This window comes from Carassius gibelio, chromosome A5 (assembly GCF_023724105.1).
Source record: "Carassius gibelio isolate Cgi1373 ecotype wild population from Czech Republic chromosome A5, carGib1.2-hapl.c, whole genome shotgun sequence".
In the NCBI taxonomy this organism is placed as follows: domain Eukaryota; kingdom Metazoa; phylum Chordata; class Actinopteri; order Cypriniformes; family Cyprinidae; genus Carassius; species Carassius gibelio.
In genome coordinates, this window is record NC_068375.1 from 15,325,576 (window position 1) to 15,341,713 (window position 16,138).

At 41.0% G+C, this 16,138-nt stretch overlaps 2 protein-coding genes across 3 annotated transcripts; one reads left to right on the forward strand and one right to left on the reverse strand.

Moving 5' to 3' along the window:
- The first annotated feature begins 1,010 nt into the window (after positions 1–1,010).
- LOC127996616 (uncharacterized) lies at positions 1,011–10,151 on the forward strand. 2 transcript variants are annotated; one of them, XM_052591963.1, is made up of 2 exons: positions 1,011–8,787; positions 8,900–10,151. In XM_052591963.1, exons 1-2 carry the CDS (start codon positions 8,742–8,744, stop codon positions 9,895–9,897), a joined length of 1,044 nt encoding a protein of 347 aa, XP_052447923.1. In that variant the 5' UTR covers positions 1,011–8,741; the 3' UTR covers positions 9,898–10,151. The 2 variants fall into 2 exon arrangements, with proteins under 2 accessions (XP_052447923.1, XP_052447922.1); XM_052591962.1 differs by having other exon boundaries at positions 1,016–2,338; positions 2,399–10,147.
- LOC127996558 (uncharacterized) lies at positions 9,933–14,181 on the reverse strand. The gene is made up of 2 exons (XM_052591957.1): positions 12,749–14,181; positions 9,933–11,887 (listed from the first exon to the last, which is right to left on the reverse strand). Exons 1-2 carry the CDS (start codon positions 13,169–13,171, stop codon positions 10,757–10,759), a joined length of 1,554 nt encoding a protein of 517 aa, XP_052447917.1. The 5' UTR covers positions 13,172–14,181; the 3' UTR covers positions 9,933–10,756.
- Between the last annotated feature and the right edge of the window lie 1,957 nt (positions 14,182–16,138).

Below are 16,138 nucleotides of genomic sequence, written 5' to 3' on the forward strand. Positions count from 1 at the left end.
TTTACAAAGTAGGACAAAATGGTCACAGAAAAAAACACAAATATTGTTTAATTAAATTATATAATGAATACAGACACAGACTGACTGTCTCAACACTAAACATCCCCCCCAAAAAAAATGTCTGACAGAAGGCATTGAACTTATATGGCATTTGATCCAGCTTTCTTCCCCTGGCACATACATAATTCATTTTGGATGAAATTTTCCTGGACAGTCAGTCGGCTTTTGTGTATGCCCTCCGTAACTAAAAAAAACTTCGACTAGTGTGTATTTTACCCTGCATTAAAACGCACCATCCAGTGAAATTAGCATTAGATTATCCATTGCTGTTACAGAAAGTGATAAAATGGTAACTGTTGTCAGTCCCCGCTTCCTCTGCGCCAGTAGAGAGAGTTTTTAGTTGGGGTGGATTGATCATGAGACCACATCGTGCTTGGTTGGGTAGCTGGATGGTCTCCTCACTTATTTTTTTGAAAAGTAATTATGCCCATCTGTAATCTTCACAACATCTAAAGTGCACATAATCCAAGACATTGTAAGGATATTAGCAGTCATTAGTTAAGCTTCAAGGTTAAAAGTTATGTAAAAGCTGTTACAGTTGAACATTTACAGGTATAGTGGTACAGTAATGTTACTTGTACTAGAAGTGTTATGTAGAATTACAATATAGAGTCGTACAGTAATATTATGTGTACTAGAAAGGTTATATGGATGTGTATAGTGGTACAACGGTGTTATGTGAAAATGAGCACTTAATATTGACAAGTAACACTTCATAATACTAATAAAATTACCTTTACACCACATACTATGTGGCCCTTTTAACCTTTGTTTCCACCAAACATTTGACATACTCTTGAAGATTTCTTTAGGTCTTGTCTCAGACCCAATCTCTCTGACTCGGACTCGACCCTTTCTGAACTCGGTCTTGACTCGGACTCGACCCTTTCTGAACTCGGTCTTGACTCGGACTCGACCCTCTCTGGACTCGATCTGGACTCGGACTCGAATGAGCTGGACTCGACTACAACACTGATATTAACATATACATAAATACAAATGTAAGCATTAACACACACATTAGTGAGTTTTTTTTTTTATAAAATCAATCAGGCAATGGTATTAATAAAATCATAACCATAGGTAACTGTCTGGAGCTACAACTGTAATTGATAAATAATACAATTTAATTACAATTTATTTACTTTTATATTTTTAAGTTATCTTTTAAACCCAAACAGGTTTTTTTTCTTTGGAAGGAAGGAAGGAAGGAGCACAACAATATACTGCTTAGGGCACATATTTGGCCAGCAGCGTGTAACGATCGGGACACAGGAGACGAGAGATCCAAGAGTAGTGTGTGTTTATTGGGTAATCCAAAAATCAGAATCCAAACAAGCAGGGGGTCATAACCAAAGATCAGTCCAGAAACAAACAAACAGGAACAAAAAACTCGAAACACAAGGAACGCGAGGAAACCTGGTGACGGAAAATAAGGACTCCATGACACAGAGAGAAAACAGACAGTTTAAATAGACAGGATAATGGCGATGAAAGTGAAGACAGCTGGGACCACTAGTGGACACAGGGAAACACAGACCAGACACCATGACATTACCCCCTCCTCTACGGAGTAACTACCAGATGCTCCACCTGAACACAAGAACAAACCAAGGAACACAGAGACCAGGAGGGAGGTGGGCCGACGGAGGACCAGGGGGAGGGACGGAGGGCCAGGCAACAGAGGGAAACAGAGACAGGAAGTGCAAAAAACAAAAACAAGGAGACCAGGAGGGAGGTGGATCAGCGGAGGACCAGGAGGTGGGATGGAGGGCCAGGTAATAGAGGGAAACAGAGACAGGAAGTGCCAAAAACAAAAACAAAACCACAACAAGGAAACCAGGAGGGAGGAGGACCAGCGGAGGACAAGGGGGAGGGACGGAGGGCCAGGTCCACAGAAGGAAACCGAGAGAAAAAAAAACAAGAAACAAAACACAAGACCAGGAGGGAACAGAAAGTTCGGGGCCCAGGGCCGAGTCGACAGGGCAAGTATCCTGGGTTGATCAGGTGGAACTGGAGCCATGCGGTCGAGACAGAAGCCCACCAGGAGGGAACGATGGCACAGGAGAACAAGTTTGGTTAGGTAAGTCTGAAATAGAGAACATGAACAGGTTAAGGGTGGCCTCCATGGCCCTGAGGAGATGGTAGATGGTCTCCATAGCCATGACAGGGCAGACGGTGAGTTCCTGGATGGCCTCCGTGGCCATCCACAGGATAATGTCGAGTGCTCAGAGAGTTTGGCTGAGACGTGAAGAGGCTCTGGAAGTTCCGCAGAGACGTGGAGAGGCTCTGGTAGTTCAGCAGAGACGTGAAGAAGCTCTGGTAGTTCAGCAGAGAGGTGGAGAGACTCTGGTAGTTCAGCAGAGACGTGGATAGACTCTGGTAGTTCAGCAGAGACATGGAGAGGCTCTGGTGGTTCAGCAGAGACATGGAGAGGCTCTGGTGGTTCAGCAGAGACGTGGAGAGGCTCTGGTAGTTCAGCAGAGATGTGGAGAGACTCTGGTAGTTCAGCAGAGACGTGGAGAGACTCTGGTAGATCTGTGGTGTTTTGACTGGATTCAGGAAGATCAATAGTGACTTGACTCTGCTCATGAAGATCATTGGTGACCTGACTTTGCTCATGAAGATCATTGATGACTTGCCTTTGCTCATGAAGATAGTCGGTGACTTGACTTTGCTCATGAAGATCATTGGTGACTTGCCTTTGCTCATGAAGAGAGTCGGTGACTATGAGTGTTAATGGTGACCTGACTCGACTCTGGAGGATCAACGGTGACCTGACTCGACTCTGGAGGGTCAACTGGAACCTGACTCGTCTCTGGAGGGTCAACGGGAACCTGACTCAACTCTGGAAGTTCACCTGTGGCTGTCATCTTGTGCAGAGGTGCTGGACCGACGGCCATCTTGTGCCAGGGCTCTGGGCCGGCGGCCAACTTGTGCTGTGGCGCTGGGCTGGCGGCCATCTTGCACCGTGGCACTGGGCTGACGGCCATTTTGTGCAGTGGTGCTGGGCTGTAGACCCCGGTCTAGAGTCGGCCATCCCACCTGGAGAGACAGGTGTGGCTGGGGTATCCCACTGAGACCGATGTTGCAGGTACAGTAGGAACCCCCAAAAATCAAAGACCTCCAGCTCATTCATCTCATTCTCCAACACAGGGTTGTCCAAACAGAAGTTAAAAAAGTATTTCAAGGCTGCATCATTATATCCCAACCCCATCGCCAAGGTCCAGAATTTTTGTGCCACACCACCCACCTCATTCCCCCTTTGACGGAGGGTGGTTTATTTAAGGAATTTTCTCCTCCGCTCCTACATGCTAGCTGGGGAATGGACACAAATTCCCACACCGCTGGATCTGATCTGGATGGAGTCCTTCTGTAATGATCGGGACAAAGGAGACGAGAGATCCAAGAGCAGTGTGTGTTATTGGGTAATCCAAACAAGCAGGGGGTCATTACCAAAAATCAGTCCAGAAACAAACAAACAGGAACAAGAAACTCGAAACACAAGGAACGCAAGGAAAGCAGGTGATGGAAAATAAGGACTCCATGGCACAGAGAGAAAACAGACCAGTTTAAATCATAGACAGTAAAAGAAATGGACACAGCGACCCCATTGGATTCAACGGAGACAAGTGAAGTCAATTAGAAGCATGCACTTCCTGGGGGTCGGGCGTACTGCGCAGACTCAAACTGAGCTTGATGACGTAGATGTCACATGAGCAACATGTAAGTCTTCTATGTCTTCTTGGCTGTGCCAAGAGAAATCTGAAGCACCCACCGAATCTTGCAGAGAAGGCGAGCGTGAACAGGAGCAAATTTTGGTAAGTATTCTGATTAATTATCTACCTTGACTTTATGCCTCCACCTCCCCCTGATAGCCTCATAGACAGTAAAAGACTGCTTCTCCTCCTGTCCATATGGTAATTTCTCTACTGTGCAACAGAGAGTCGCTGGTTATGATGCAATCGTTAGCCAATTTTTTTCAAAAACTGCTTAACGTAAGATACAAGGTAATGGAGCCTTTTATACATTTTCGTGTTTCTTTAGAAATAATTAATGGACAATGGTTTTTAAAGGGGGGGGTGAAATGCTCATTTTCACTCAATCTCCTGTTAATCTTGAGTCCCTATAGAGTAGTACTGCATCCTTCATATCTCCAGTCTTTAGTTTTATTATATTTATAAGAGAAAAATGGTGCCGATTTTCTTCGGAAAAACAAGAGCGTCTGGAGGCGTGACGTGTGGGCGGAGCTAAAGAATCACGAGCGCTAGTAGGCTTTTGCGTTGAGTGTTTGGAAGTTGTGACATTACCGTGAGGAAAAAAAATACATCATCCAAAACAAACGATGGCTAACAGTCAGATTCAGCCGTTTATTTATGATTCAGAATCAGATCCCGAGGCTGAAACTGAACGAGAGCAGCAGCAGCAATGACTACAGCAGGACGTCTCTATGTGGTATGTATTGAAACTGTATATATTTGCTTAGCGGTTTTGGAAAATGACTAAGTTCCACTTTATGTCGTCTTTTTTTTTATTCTTTAAAGGTGTACAAGGTTTACTTGATGTGCTTACGCGCCGATAGCTAAGTTAACAACACAGAGATATTTGAAGCAGTTTTACTCACCGCCTGCGGATCCAACACACGATCGTGACCCTTTTTCGTTGGGATTGCATCATCCTTAAGAAATAAACCTTCAAAATGCAGGGAACAAACAAAAACACTTGCACAACTCCGTCGATGCTCTGTAAAAATAAACTCCGTCCACTGGTCCCTTAATGTTTTTTTTTTTTTTGGTAATCTGTGCAGGGTTGTCTTGCCCTCGCAACCAAAAACACACTTCTTTTGTGACATTTCGCGACGCTCTCGCTCTGATCAGTGAATGTCTCTGATCCGCTCTGCTCTGCGGGAGCGCGCGCTCTTCCGGCAGAAGTGCCCTTAGGACCCATATAAGGAAATTCCGCTCCATTTAATGTCACACAGACCCATACTCGAAAAAAACTTTCCGAAACTTGTGTAGCAGAAATGAGTCGAACCAGACAAATCAAAGAGTCTATCAGAGCTGTGTGCATAGAAACGAGAGCCGAACTCCTCAGGAAGTCATAAATCAGTTCTAGTGCCACAAGAACCAAGCAAGATAACCAACCAACCAACTTGTTCACACAACAGCTTTCAACATTAACACCAATAGAACAATTATTGACAATTTTAATTCGAAGAAGAGATTGTCAAATTTATTGTTCGTGATTGAAATGCAACGCTGGACATCACTTGTAAACCCAGGAGATCAAGTTAAATACTTGCATTGACTTCCCCCCAGCCAGCAGAACCAGACTGAAATTCCTAAGGGGGAAGGGCTTTAAACCTTTGTCTCCACAGAAAAGTCCCTTTGCCAGAGAATGGCAAAGAAACTGCTTTTTATACATTATATATGGACCAGAATGAACTCAAAAAGACTTATAAATGAATCGTTCCATTGCTTAACTCAATATTCATTTATGTGTAACCCACACATTTGACTATCATGTATAATCACTTATTGTGTATATCTTTTGATAACTATAGGATACATAGTCATGTCTAGTATTGATATAATCGAATTTTCGTGCTTGATGTTGTCCTGACAATCATTTATTTGTAAAATATATCATAATCATGTTATAGGAATCATGTCCAAAATTAGACCCTGTGAGGCAAGAACCACATGCTGGGTAAGATAAACAAATGATTTATGACCCCAGACCATATCTGATTGGTCAAGGCAACATTTGAGGGGTGGCCAACAAGGAAGTTTATATACTTTGGACCCCATGAAATTTTGCTTTTAGTCTGCTTTTAGTTCCAGCCTTGCTCGTGCTATCAGTCATGCTATTAGTCATGCCTGCTCTTAGCTTTTAGCTTGTAGCTTTGCTACCTAGCTTTAGCTTGTAGCATCTAGCCATGCGGTTAGTCATCATTGTTCTTTGAGCGCGGTTCCAGCGTGCCTGCCTACTGCTACTATGCCACGATGAGAAGGAACACAACCTAGTCTCGTCAAACTTTATTTCTTTTCTTTTCCGTTTGAGAGTTTTGTGTTCTGAGTTAAGTTTTGTAACGTCGACCTCGTCTGCGCGTTTGAACTCCAACCAGCCACACAACTCCAGCTTCAGCCAACGCCCAAGCACGGGCTCCCCAAGACGTCACTTCAGCCACTACTGAACTTCCAGCCAATCAGCGACACCGGGATACCCCTTTCAACGGGAGTCCCTTTCACAGCAAACGAAGGCAACGTATTCCCAGATATTTGTTGTGCTGGTGTATCTAATATAATTTTAACCCCATTGAGGAACTCAGTGCGAGCGCTAATTACGTGATTGATGGTTGTTCGTGTCTATGCAATTTAACGTATTGCTGTAAACTTGGGATTCCATATTTCCATTCTCTTAAACTCATCTTTCCCTAACTTTCGATCTTCCTGCAACTTGTGTGAATGTGTGTGTGCGTGCGTTTATGTGTTAGATTAGTTTATATGTCTTAGATTTATCTAATAAAGCCTTATTCATATTGAAAAGAGAAGTATCTTGTGTTTTGTGCTTACAAGTTAATGTCTTAAACTGCCGATCTTGTTACTGTGCTAATTAATAGTGTTTCACTATAGTTTGGATATTAGAATCCAGCGCAGATTTGATGTTAAACGGCTAGTTCACTGAATCGCAGGGCGTCTCCGTGAACAGCCGTGAAACAGTGATTCTGTTCAAATTCCCTTTAAAATCTTAAATGATTCCCTTTGAGCTAAATTGACCTGTTTCCCTTACACTTGTGACAAACCGGAAGGACTCCTTCAAACGTACAACTTAATTTTTGAAACTTTATCCATGTTTAGCATGGGAATCCAACTCTTTAACAATATAAAAAACTCAGTACGCATGAAATAGCATTTCACCCCCCCTTTAAATGCCTCAGATGTAAAGTTATTCGCTGTCAAAGTGACGCCAAAATGAATGGGAGTGCTATGCTAACAGCAGGTGGGGATCCACTAGCCAATGGCGGCGCCCAGGGGTTCTTCAAAAAATATGAAACCCTGCCCCCCTGGTTTAAATAGACAGGATAATGATGACTAAAGTGAAGACAGCTGAGTGCAATTAACAGGTGTGCAATTACTGTGATGAAGGGACAAGGCTTTGTGGGAAATGTAGTGCCTTCCTATGGGGAATTGAGGCCACTAGTGGACACCCAGGGAAACACAGACCAGACACAGTGACACAGGGGTCATGGTTTTTAGTGCATTACAGACAACATACTATGTTAACCTACTTAAAATATATTTCATGTGAAGTTTGTGCAAGAACATATGCCAACAAGTTTACACTTTTAAGGGGTTCTTAATGTACTTTTGTAAACATGTGTAGACCTACTGCAATATATTGTTTTTATATTTTAAATATTTTATGTATTTATAATTGTAATGTTTGAAAAAGCATGTTATTTTGATAAACATTTTTTACATTTACAATGTACAAACCTTTAACCAATACTTAAAATATGTTGTTTACCATGTTGTTTAGTTTTACTTTAAAGGTTATGCGACTATGGTTGATTATAGGCAGTCCATTAATGATACATTAATTGTAATTAGCTGCTGGTATTACGTACTCTTTGCTACTACTGAAATTCCCACAAGGATTTCAACATAACAAAAAAAAAAAACATGTCTGAAAGAAAAAGTTCTTGTTTAAATTCAAACCACACACTGACTAAACCTGATTGGCTCAAGAGCCATTGAGCGGTTCTGATTGGTTCTGTCACGATCATCAGTTGGAGTGGCCATGAACTCCAGCAGAGAGCACTCCTCTCAGGACTTTTGTATTTGGTGTCTCTTTCCATTCCCAACTTCATTTCCCAGAATGCTTAGGGCTAATCACCACAAGGAAAAAAACCTTTTGGTGATTTACAGTAATTGTATTTTAAGCTAAATTTTCTACTGACATACAGTAAGGGTGATATTGGCAAACTTTCACCTGTAGTAAGTCAGTCTTGTTACTACAAATGTACTACAACCTTTGGAACATGAAAAAAACGATTTTGGTCAATTACAGTAATTGTTTTTGAAGATTATGTACTTTACATACAGTAAGCGATATATTGTCAAAATTTCACCTGTAGTAAGTCAGTCTTGTAACTACAAACTTCCTTCAACCTTTGGAACATACATTTTTTCTTTGGTGAATTATAGACGAGTTTCCTATGTGAAATAGGCGAGCCGCCATTATCCTTTCACTCTGCCAACGTCTTCTGGTTGTGTTTGCCGATAATTTCCGGTTAGCGAGTTAGCGTCTTTTACTGTCTTTGGTTAGCGTGCAGAAAAAGTAAATTATGGATGGTGTTACACGCCGACACGGCTCCGGGACATATTGTGCTGTTCGCGGTTGCAACAACTCGTGGCGATTGCTGAATGTTTGGTCGGAAGGAGAATGTTTCGACCATCAACCATCTACAAGGCGCCAATGTGGATGTGCTCCCCCGTATGCGTTGTATGAGAAACCAAAAACAGATGTTGAATCTCGGAAGTGGCTAGCGGCTTTGAAGTTGAAGAATCCGCCCAAAAGACTGTTTGTTTGTTCTTATCACTTCATTGATAAAAAGCCCACAGAGGAAAACCCTTTCTTTGGAACTTTGGTTGGGATACGAGCGACCTCCCCAGCAAATGAGACGTAAACTCGACAGAAACACAAGTGACACGCAATCGGATGGTAAGTGTATCTTGATATTTTTTTTATAAGTTCGACTGTTGATATATGTGTCTCTGTCCTGTGTTAGTTAGACTGGTATATACATTTATAGTTGATGCTGTTTGTCTTTTAGCAGTGTGCATCGAGCCGAAGTTTAAAGATGCTGCAACACAATGGGAGGACCTAACAAAAACTGACCACAGCTACATGGCAAAGTTGGACCACGTGAACAAATCGACGCAGACTGGGGGTCAGACTGTGGCTGATGATATGCTCCTGGATGATGATACCTCGCTGCTGTACACAGGACTGCGTCTGGTATATTTTTTTACTTTGGTGAAATCGATGTTGCCATTTAGTAAACCATCATGTAGTATTCCTGTTGTTGACCAAATACTGATGACCCTCATGAAACTTAAACTGAACCTTGTGTTAGGGGATGTGGCAAAGCGCTTTAAAGTGTCTAAAGGTGAAGTAAGTAAGGTGATTGCTCACTGGATTGATACATTGGGTGAGCAGCTTGAACCCATGGTTGCCTGGCTGCCAAGAAGTGTTATACGTGCTAACATGCCACCATCCTTTAGAAAGAACCACCCCCAGACCACTTGCATCTTCGATTGTGCTGAAACGGCTATTCAGAGAGCAACAAACCTTAACTGTAGGAGTGCCACTTTCAGTCATTACAAGGGAACCAATACTGCCAAATATCTTGTTGCTGTGTCACCTCATGGGCTGATAATGTTTATATCAGAGGCCTATGCTGGTAAAAGCAGTGACAAGTTTATCACTATGAACAGTGGGTTTCTGGAGGCCCTAAGGCCTGGTGATGAGGTAATGGCTGACAGGGGTTTCACGATTCGAGATGTACTACATGAAAGGAAGGTGAAATTGAATATTCCTGCCTTTACCCACAAGCGTGGTCAATTGACCAATGAGGAGGTAACGCGCACTAGACGAGTGGCCAATGTCCGTATACATGTGGAGAGGGCAATCCGAAGACTTAAAGTCTTCAAAATTCTGTCCCAAACTGTCCCAATCTCCATGACCCCGCGGTTGGACAAGATTCTTACCATATGTGCTGCTTTAGCAAACATGAGGTCCAGACTCATCCGACTGCCACATGAGGTTTAGGTCCCTATGAAAAGTAAAACCTGGTTTACCTGCAGTTTTTTTTTTTTTTGTACATATTCCTTTTTTATTTTATATATATATACTTTCAGCTAGAAAAACCTGTGTAAATGTATTGTTCCCTTTCTGGTGTTGTGATTATTGATAAGACAAAACAAAGTTTCAACTAAGAAAAACTTGTGAGTGCTATTCTTTTTCACATGAGGTTTAAGTCCCTATGAAAATCAAAACCTGGGTTACCTGCAGTTGTTTTTTTTTTTTTAAATTGTACATATTCCTTTATTTTATGTATGTATATATATATATATATATATATATATATATATATATATATATATAAATATAAATAATTTCAGCTAGAAAAACCTGTGTACATTTATTGTTATTGTTCCCTTTCTGGTGTTGTGATTTTTGATAAGACAAAACAGAGTTTTAACTAAGAAAAACATGTGAGTGCTATTCTTTTTCTTGTATTGTAAATATTGACACATGACAATAAAAAAATTGATTTGAGAAGAAATGAATTCATTTTTATTGATCCTATTCCATAACAAAGGGACAATTTCATTAACTCCTTAATGGATGATTTTTTTAAAATAATTAAATAAAAACAAAGTAAATACAGGAAAAAAATCTCACACTATCACAAAAAGAAAAAGACTGGAATAAAATATTAAATAAATAAAATCAATAAATAAAGAAATAAGTGACTGATATAAAAATAAATAAGAGTAAGTAAAAGAAAATAAATCAGTTTGATAAAAATAAATAAAAGCTAGAAAGGATTTGTCACAAATTTGTGACAACAGGGGACAAGGGGTTAAAAAATGAATGACTAATCACCCCAGTACACATAAGCAGGTCATGCTGATTTTACAACATCCATGTATCTGGAACACAACTCCAGCCTTCCATCATCGAAGTCATCGACAACTTTTGGCAACATGTGGGTGAAATAGAAGGAGTGTAGCCTTGAGATATGTCCCTCAACAAAGGTTTGGTCGTAGAGCACGTTGAGCTGCAGACATTCAGTGTTACTCCAAATCACCAACAAGGCTTGCCGTAGCCCTGTGCAGTGCATGCCCAGTTGCACCTGCATGTAATGTCCCTTTGGCCCATTGAAGGACAGATGGCATTCCCCTGTGGGCATACGTTTGATCTCACTGCTTTTAGCAGCAAGTGCTTCAGTAAGGGACTGGTTTTTGACTAAGACAGGGCACTTGATCTCCAGTAGTGTGTCTCTGTTCATGACACCATCCGGACTCACAGCAAGCCATGGCTCACTCGGGCAAACCACCAAACCTTTCACATCGATGTCATGACCTTGGTCTTGCAGGTATTCACTGGCGTGCTCTTCACCCTCTGCTCCTTGCCGGGTTGCTGCGTTACCTGGAAAGGTAGGATGGAGGTGTTCAGACAAGAATTTGTCTGGTGCTGTGGTAGCCCGAACTGGCACATTCTTGGCTGTGCTTGCTGTTATCCGTACCCGTCGCATGTCATGCCACAGTTGTTCCCTGCTCTGTTCTTTTGTGTGCTGCTCAATGTACATAAATTGGGTTGTGGTCATGTCAATGTATGTGGTGTAGAATGCCCTACATTTCTCACATTCCAGTTGTGTGTTGTGATCACCATGATGTAGGGGCAGTGGAGCTTTTGATGTCTCGGCAGACTGAGCAGGGAGGCTGGTGTTAAAAGTGAGCTGCATTAGTCCACTGCCAGGTGCAGTGAAAAGTGCCGCTATTGGTGTGGAGAGACAGTAATTTTGCCATTCTTCCAGTGTCTCATGGACTTTTACCTTGCGACTAGGTGTAGAAACTATGCTGGAGGAGGATGCCTGTGATGCTGGTTGGTATAGGTTATTTCTGCTGTGTCTTCGGAAAGACACATCTCTGATTTTTTGCTGCCCAGTATTGCTTTTTGTCCCGGCATTCCAGCAATTCTGCATATCAGTGCAGGCAAGCCCTGTCTTCCCTTGCCTCACAGCATTTTCTACCTGCAGACAGATAGAAACAAAATCACACACTTTTTAAATAATGGTTTGAGCATCACAGCACAATTCTTTTAGAGAAAACATTTTGTAAATCAAAATAACATTAACATCAATGTTTAACCCCTTTATGCCGGAGTATATTTAGACTTATATAAAAAAATCTGGAAAAATATGAAAAGAATAATAAAAGAAAATACCCGCTGCATTTCTGGGTTTTTAATTCAACATAATCAAACAATTTATGTAAAAAAAAAAAACTCAACAGATGTTTACTTCATCCCAAGTACAAGCAATAAACAGTTTTTATGGTTAATATTTTACCTTTACCTTTTTTAGATCACATTTAAGAATTGCAACCTTGTGCGGGAACGGCAGGGGTAGTTCACACTCTCTCACACAATCTCTCTCTCACATGCATACGCGCACACACACACACACATTTGTATTACTCGTCCTGTTCTGTTATAGATTAACACACGGATAACGTTACATACAAACATCTTAATACAAGCATAAGATGGGCTAACGTACCTGCACGTCCTGATTTTGCCAAGTCCTATGTGTTCCTAGGTCAACATATTTTGTTGACCCTGGAACAACATTTTACTCCAAAAATATATTCTTAACCATATCCCTACACCTAAACCTAACCTTAACCATGAGTAATCCCTAAAATCAGAGGAAATGATAGATGAATGACACTGATGTACAAGCACCAAACACTGATTTTAAGCATAAACTTCACAAAATCTATAAACTTGTTCTTCAAATCTGATTGGTTAATCACAATGTTGTTCCAGGGTCAACAACGATGTTGTCCCAGGAACATGTCTCACTTGGTAAAATCAGGTTAGGCTAATGTACCTTCCAAAGCACGGCGGCTGAATGGCTACAGGAACGTCCGGGTCCGGCGATACAGGTACAGCCTGCAGTCTCCACATCTCCCGTCTTGGTAACTAAAACCCAGGCGTTATGTGCTGAATTGTTAACGGACTGGCTTGGTTGAACATCGGCCTTTAGGTAAATTAAACTGCCCATATCGTGTAAAAGTACACAGCCAACTTTGTCTGAATGGAGATACTGAAACGCCTCAGAGCTTTTCAGGTTATTAATTGCATTCCCATCTACCGCCATGGAATCAATAAAATAAGAAAATATCTTGGATGTTGTTATGCTGGGCCATATCGACATGTTGTCCGCCCATGATGTTACCTTACTTGGATGTGGAATAGTCAAAACACCATTTTTAACAAGCTTTTCGGTCGAATGTTGCCATTCCAACGCCATTTTTGCACCACTACTCAGCCCGCACCGGAAATTCTTGGCAGAAACAGGAAGTAAACCGGAAGTGGCCGGGAAACTTGTCTATAGATTTTAAAAAAATAGCTTGTGTGTACTCTACATGCAGTAAGGGAGATATTACTTCAATAATACTATAGAATAATACTAGATTAAATATTTTCTGTCAGTTTGCCCACGAGGCATTTACTGTGGCATTGGAAACATAATTTGTATTAATTATTGGACTTCGTTTTGTACTGAAAAGTTAATTTGCAGACGGTCCCTAAAGCAAGTCTAGGCGAATATCCAGTGAATATCAAACCTAAAACTAACTTTACCGCGCTTGAACATCATTGGTGAATCATCGGGAAATAAATCTCTCAGAAATATTTCATTCAAATATCTCCACTTTTTCGAAGATGAGCGATAGCATTAGATGCTTTGGACTGGAGCATCTTAAGGGTGAGTGATGACAGAATTCTAATTGTTTCTGGGGAACTATACAATTAATTAGATTATTATGTGTGTTTGTGTGTGTGTTTCACTCACTTTCCTGATGAGCGTGACTGACGCGCTGCAAGCAGAGAGCTGTATATCTCATTTACGTTCGCCTTCAACGTTCTATGGAATGATATTCCGGACATTATTCAAAAGGAATTGCATGTTGTATTTTTTACAATTTGTGAACGCATAAAATGTGATTAATCCAAACGCAAATCGCGCATTACCATTTGCATTTCCGTTTAAGCGAATGCACAGTGTCTGCCAAATTTAAAAAGGAAATGCAAAGTCAATTTGCAATTGCTTGTAATATCTTATGAGCTATGAGCCTGTCATATTTAAATAGCAATATTAATTACCACATTAGCCTTTACACTCTCTCTGCACTGCACATGTAAACTGCCAAAACTCAAATGGAATCGCAATTCCTTTTGCATTTGAATTTTCAACGTCTACATGGAAACCTGTCAATCAAGTGACAGGGATGGGGCCATATTATTGGATGTGTTTGCATTGGGAAGTGACGTCACTCACATTCGACGGTAATAAATAATTATTAATTAATTAGTGTGGACTTTGTCATCTAAATACTTAATAACCAATAAGGTTAAGGATGTGTCTTACAAATTACTTCACCTTTTCTATCCTGTGAAGCTTTATTTAAAAAAAAAAGATGTTTCCTGATATTGACACTTTATGTTCCTTTTGTGGTGCTGAACATGAATCCATTTCTCATCTCTTCTGGGAATGCACATATACAAGTCTGTTCTGGAAGAATTTTTGTATCTTCGATCATACTAAAATGTACCACGTTTTTACTATGGTAAATATGAGTTAACGATAGTGTTTATAATTAAGCCACAGTAGCCACAAATGTACAGTTGTCTGAGACGTTCTGAAATATTCTTTAACATCATGAACCATAAAATGTAGTCAGTGTTCTGCTATGGTTTGTTTTCATAATAGGTAAACACAGGTCACAAGTTAACATGGTCACATTTCCTTGATTCAGCAGCAGCACGATGTGATGCAGAGAGTCCTTTTTAATCTAGAGATCTGGAGCTGAGTCGGTGAAGATCGGTAGCTAGGTGGTTCGTGACTGTTGTCTCGTGTATTCGAAACCCGCGCCAACACAGGCGTACTTTATTTTTATTTTTTTGTTTATCCTACTTACTTCAGCCGCGAAATGGGCGATCATACTAATAACTTGTAATCTTTACAAGAATATCTGAATCATGCAATGAGCAAGTCTGCGTTTATTAAACACTTAATATCGCATCAGTTTGTGCTTTCAGAATTGCAGAATCTGCTGCCGTCGTTCCAGCACATGTGCAGCAGAGACCTGAACCAGGAAGTTGGTCACCAGATAACACGGTAACCAGTTAAACCCAAGGGGCAAGGAACTCGACCGGAAGTTGAAGTCGGGTGGGGGCTGCCATCTTTTAGCAGAACTTCACTTGAGTTAGCATTCCCATTGACTCCCATTCATTTTGGCGTCACTTTTACAGCGAATAACTTTACATCTGAGGCGTTTAAAGACTCTGTTTGTCCATTATTTATTTCTAAAGATACATGACAATGTATAAAGGGCTCCATTACCTTCTATGTTACATTATGGCCCCGTATAAACAGTTTTTGTAAAAAATAGGCTAACGATTGCGTCATAACCACTCGGCTCTCTGTCGCATTACCGTACAGACAGGTGGAGAAGCTCGCAGGCAATTAACTTAATATGGCGTACTGGCGTTACATTTTAAAATACTATACAAAATAATTAATCAGAATACTTACTCCTGCTCACTCATGACAAAGAACTCCCCGCTCAAGCTCGCCGTCTCTGCAAGATTAACGATGGCAGTTTGCACACACAGCCACTTAGAAGATTTACATCTGGCAGACAGGTTGCTGACGTCGTCAAGCTTCGTTTGAGTCTGCGCGTCAGAAACGGAAGTGCTAAAAAACGCTAAAACTGGGCTTCATTTGTCTCAATTGAGTTCCAATGGGGTCGCTGTGTCCATTTCTTTTACTGTCTATGGTTAAACCGTAACACTGGGAAGATTAGGCAAATAGACTGCGTGCGTTTCTCAATACAAAGTAAGCTGATTTCGGACTTGCATCCTCAGTAGTTCAGACTTTGTGGATTCGACTCGGGAGTGTGATGTCTTCCAGGACGCGGGTCCGGTAATTCTGCAAACAGTATCGTACTTGATAACATGTCAGCTCGCCTCAGTTGTCAGTTTCCTCACTGTATATTTACAATAAAACGTAAAAGGAAATTAAATACCACTGCCTCCTTTCATTTTTCATTCAAACATAATAATAGCAGCAGAAATGTACTTAGTTCAGGGAAATGTGTATGTATATATACAGTCATTACAAATGAAACTTAATGTTGTATCAATTGCCTGTTTTACTACCGTCGACTGTGAGTGATGTCACTTCCCAAAGCAAACACGGCCAATAAAATGGCCC

Bases quoted from the DNA above. Each gene is read 5' to 3' on its own strand.
- LOC127996616 (XM_052591962.1), top strand. From the start codon at position 8,833: ATGTGTCTCTGTCCTGTGTTAGTTAGACTGGTATATACATTTATAGTT.
- LOC127996558 (XM_052591957.1), bottom strand. From the start codon at position 13,171: ATGGCGTTGGAATGGCAACATTCGACCGAAAAGCTTGTTAAAAATGGT. The intron at 11,888-12,748 runs GTACATTAGCCT...ATCTGTCTGCAG, and splicing joins CAGCCGCCGTGCTTTGGAAG to GTAGAAAATGCTGTGAGGCA.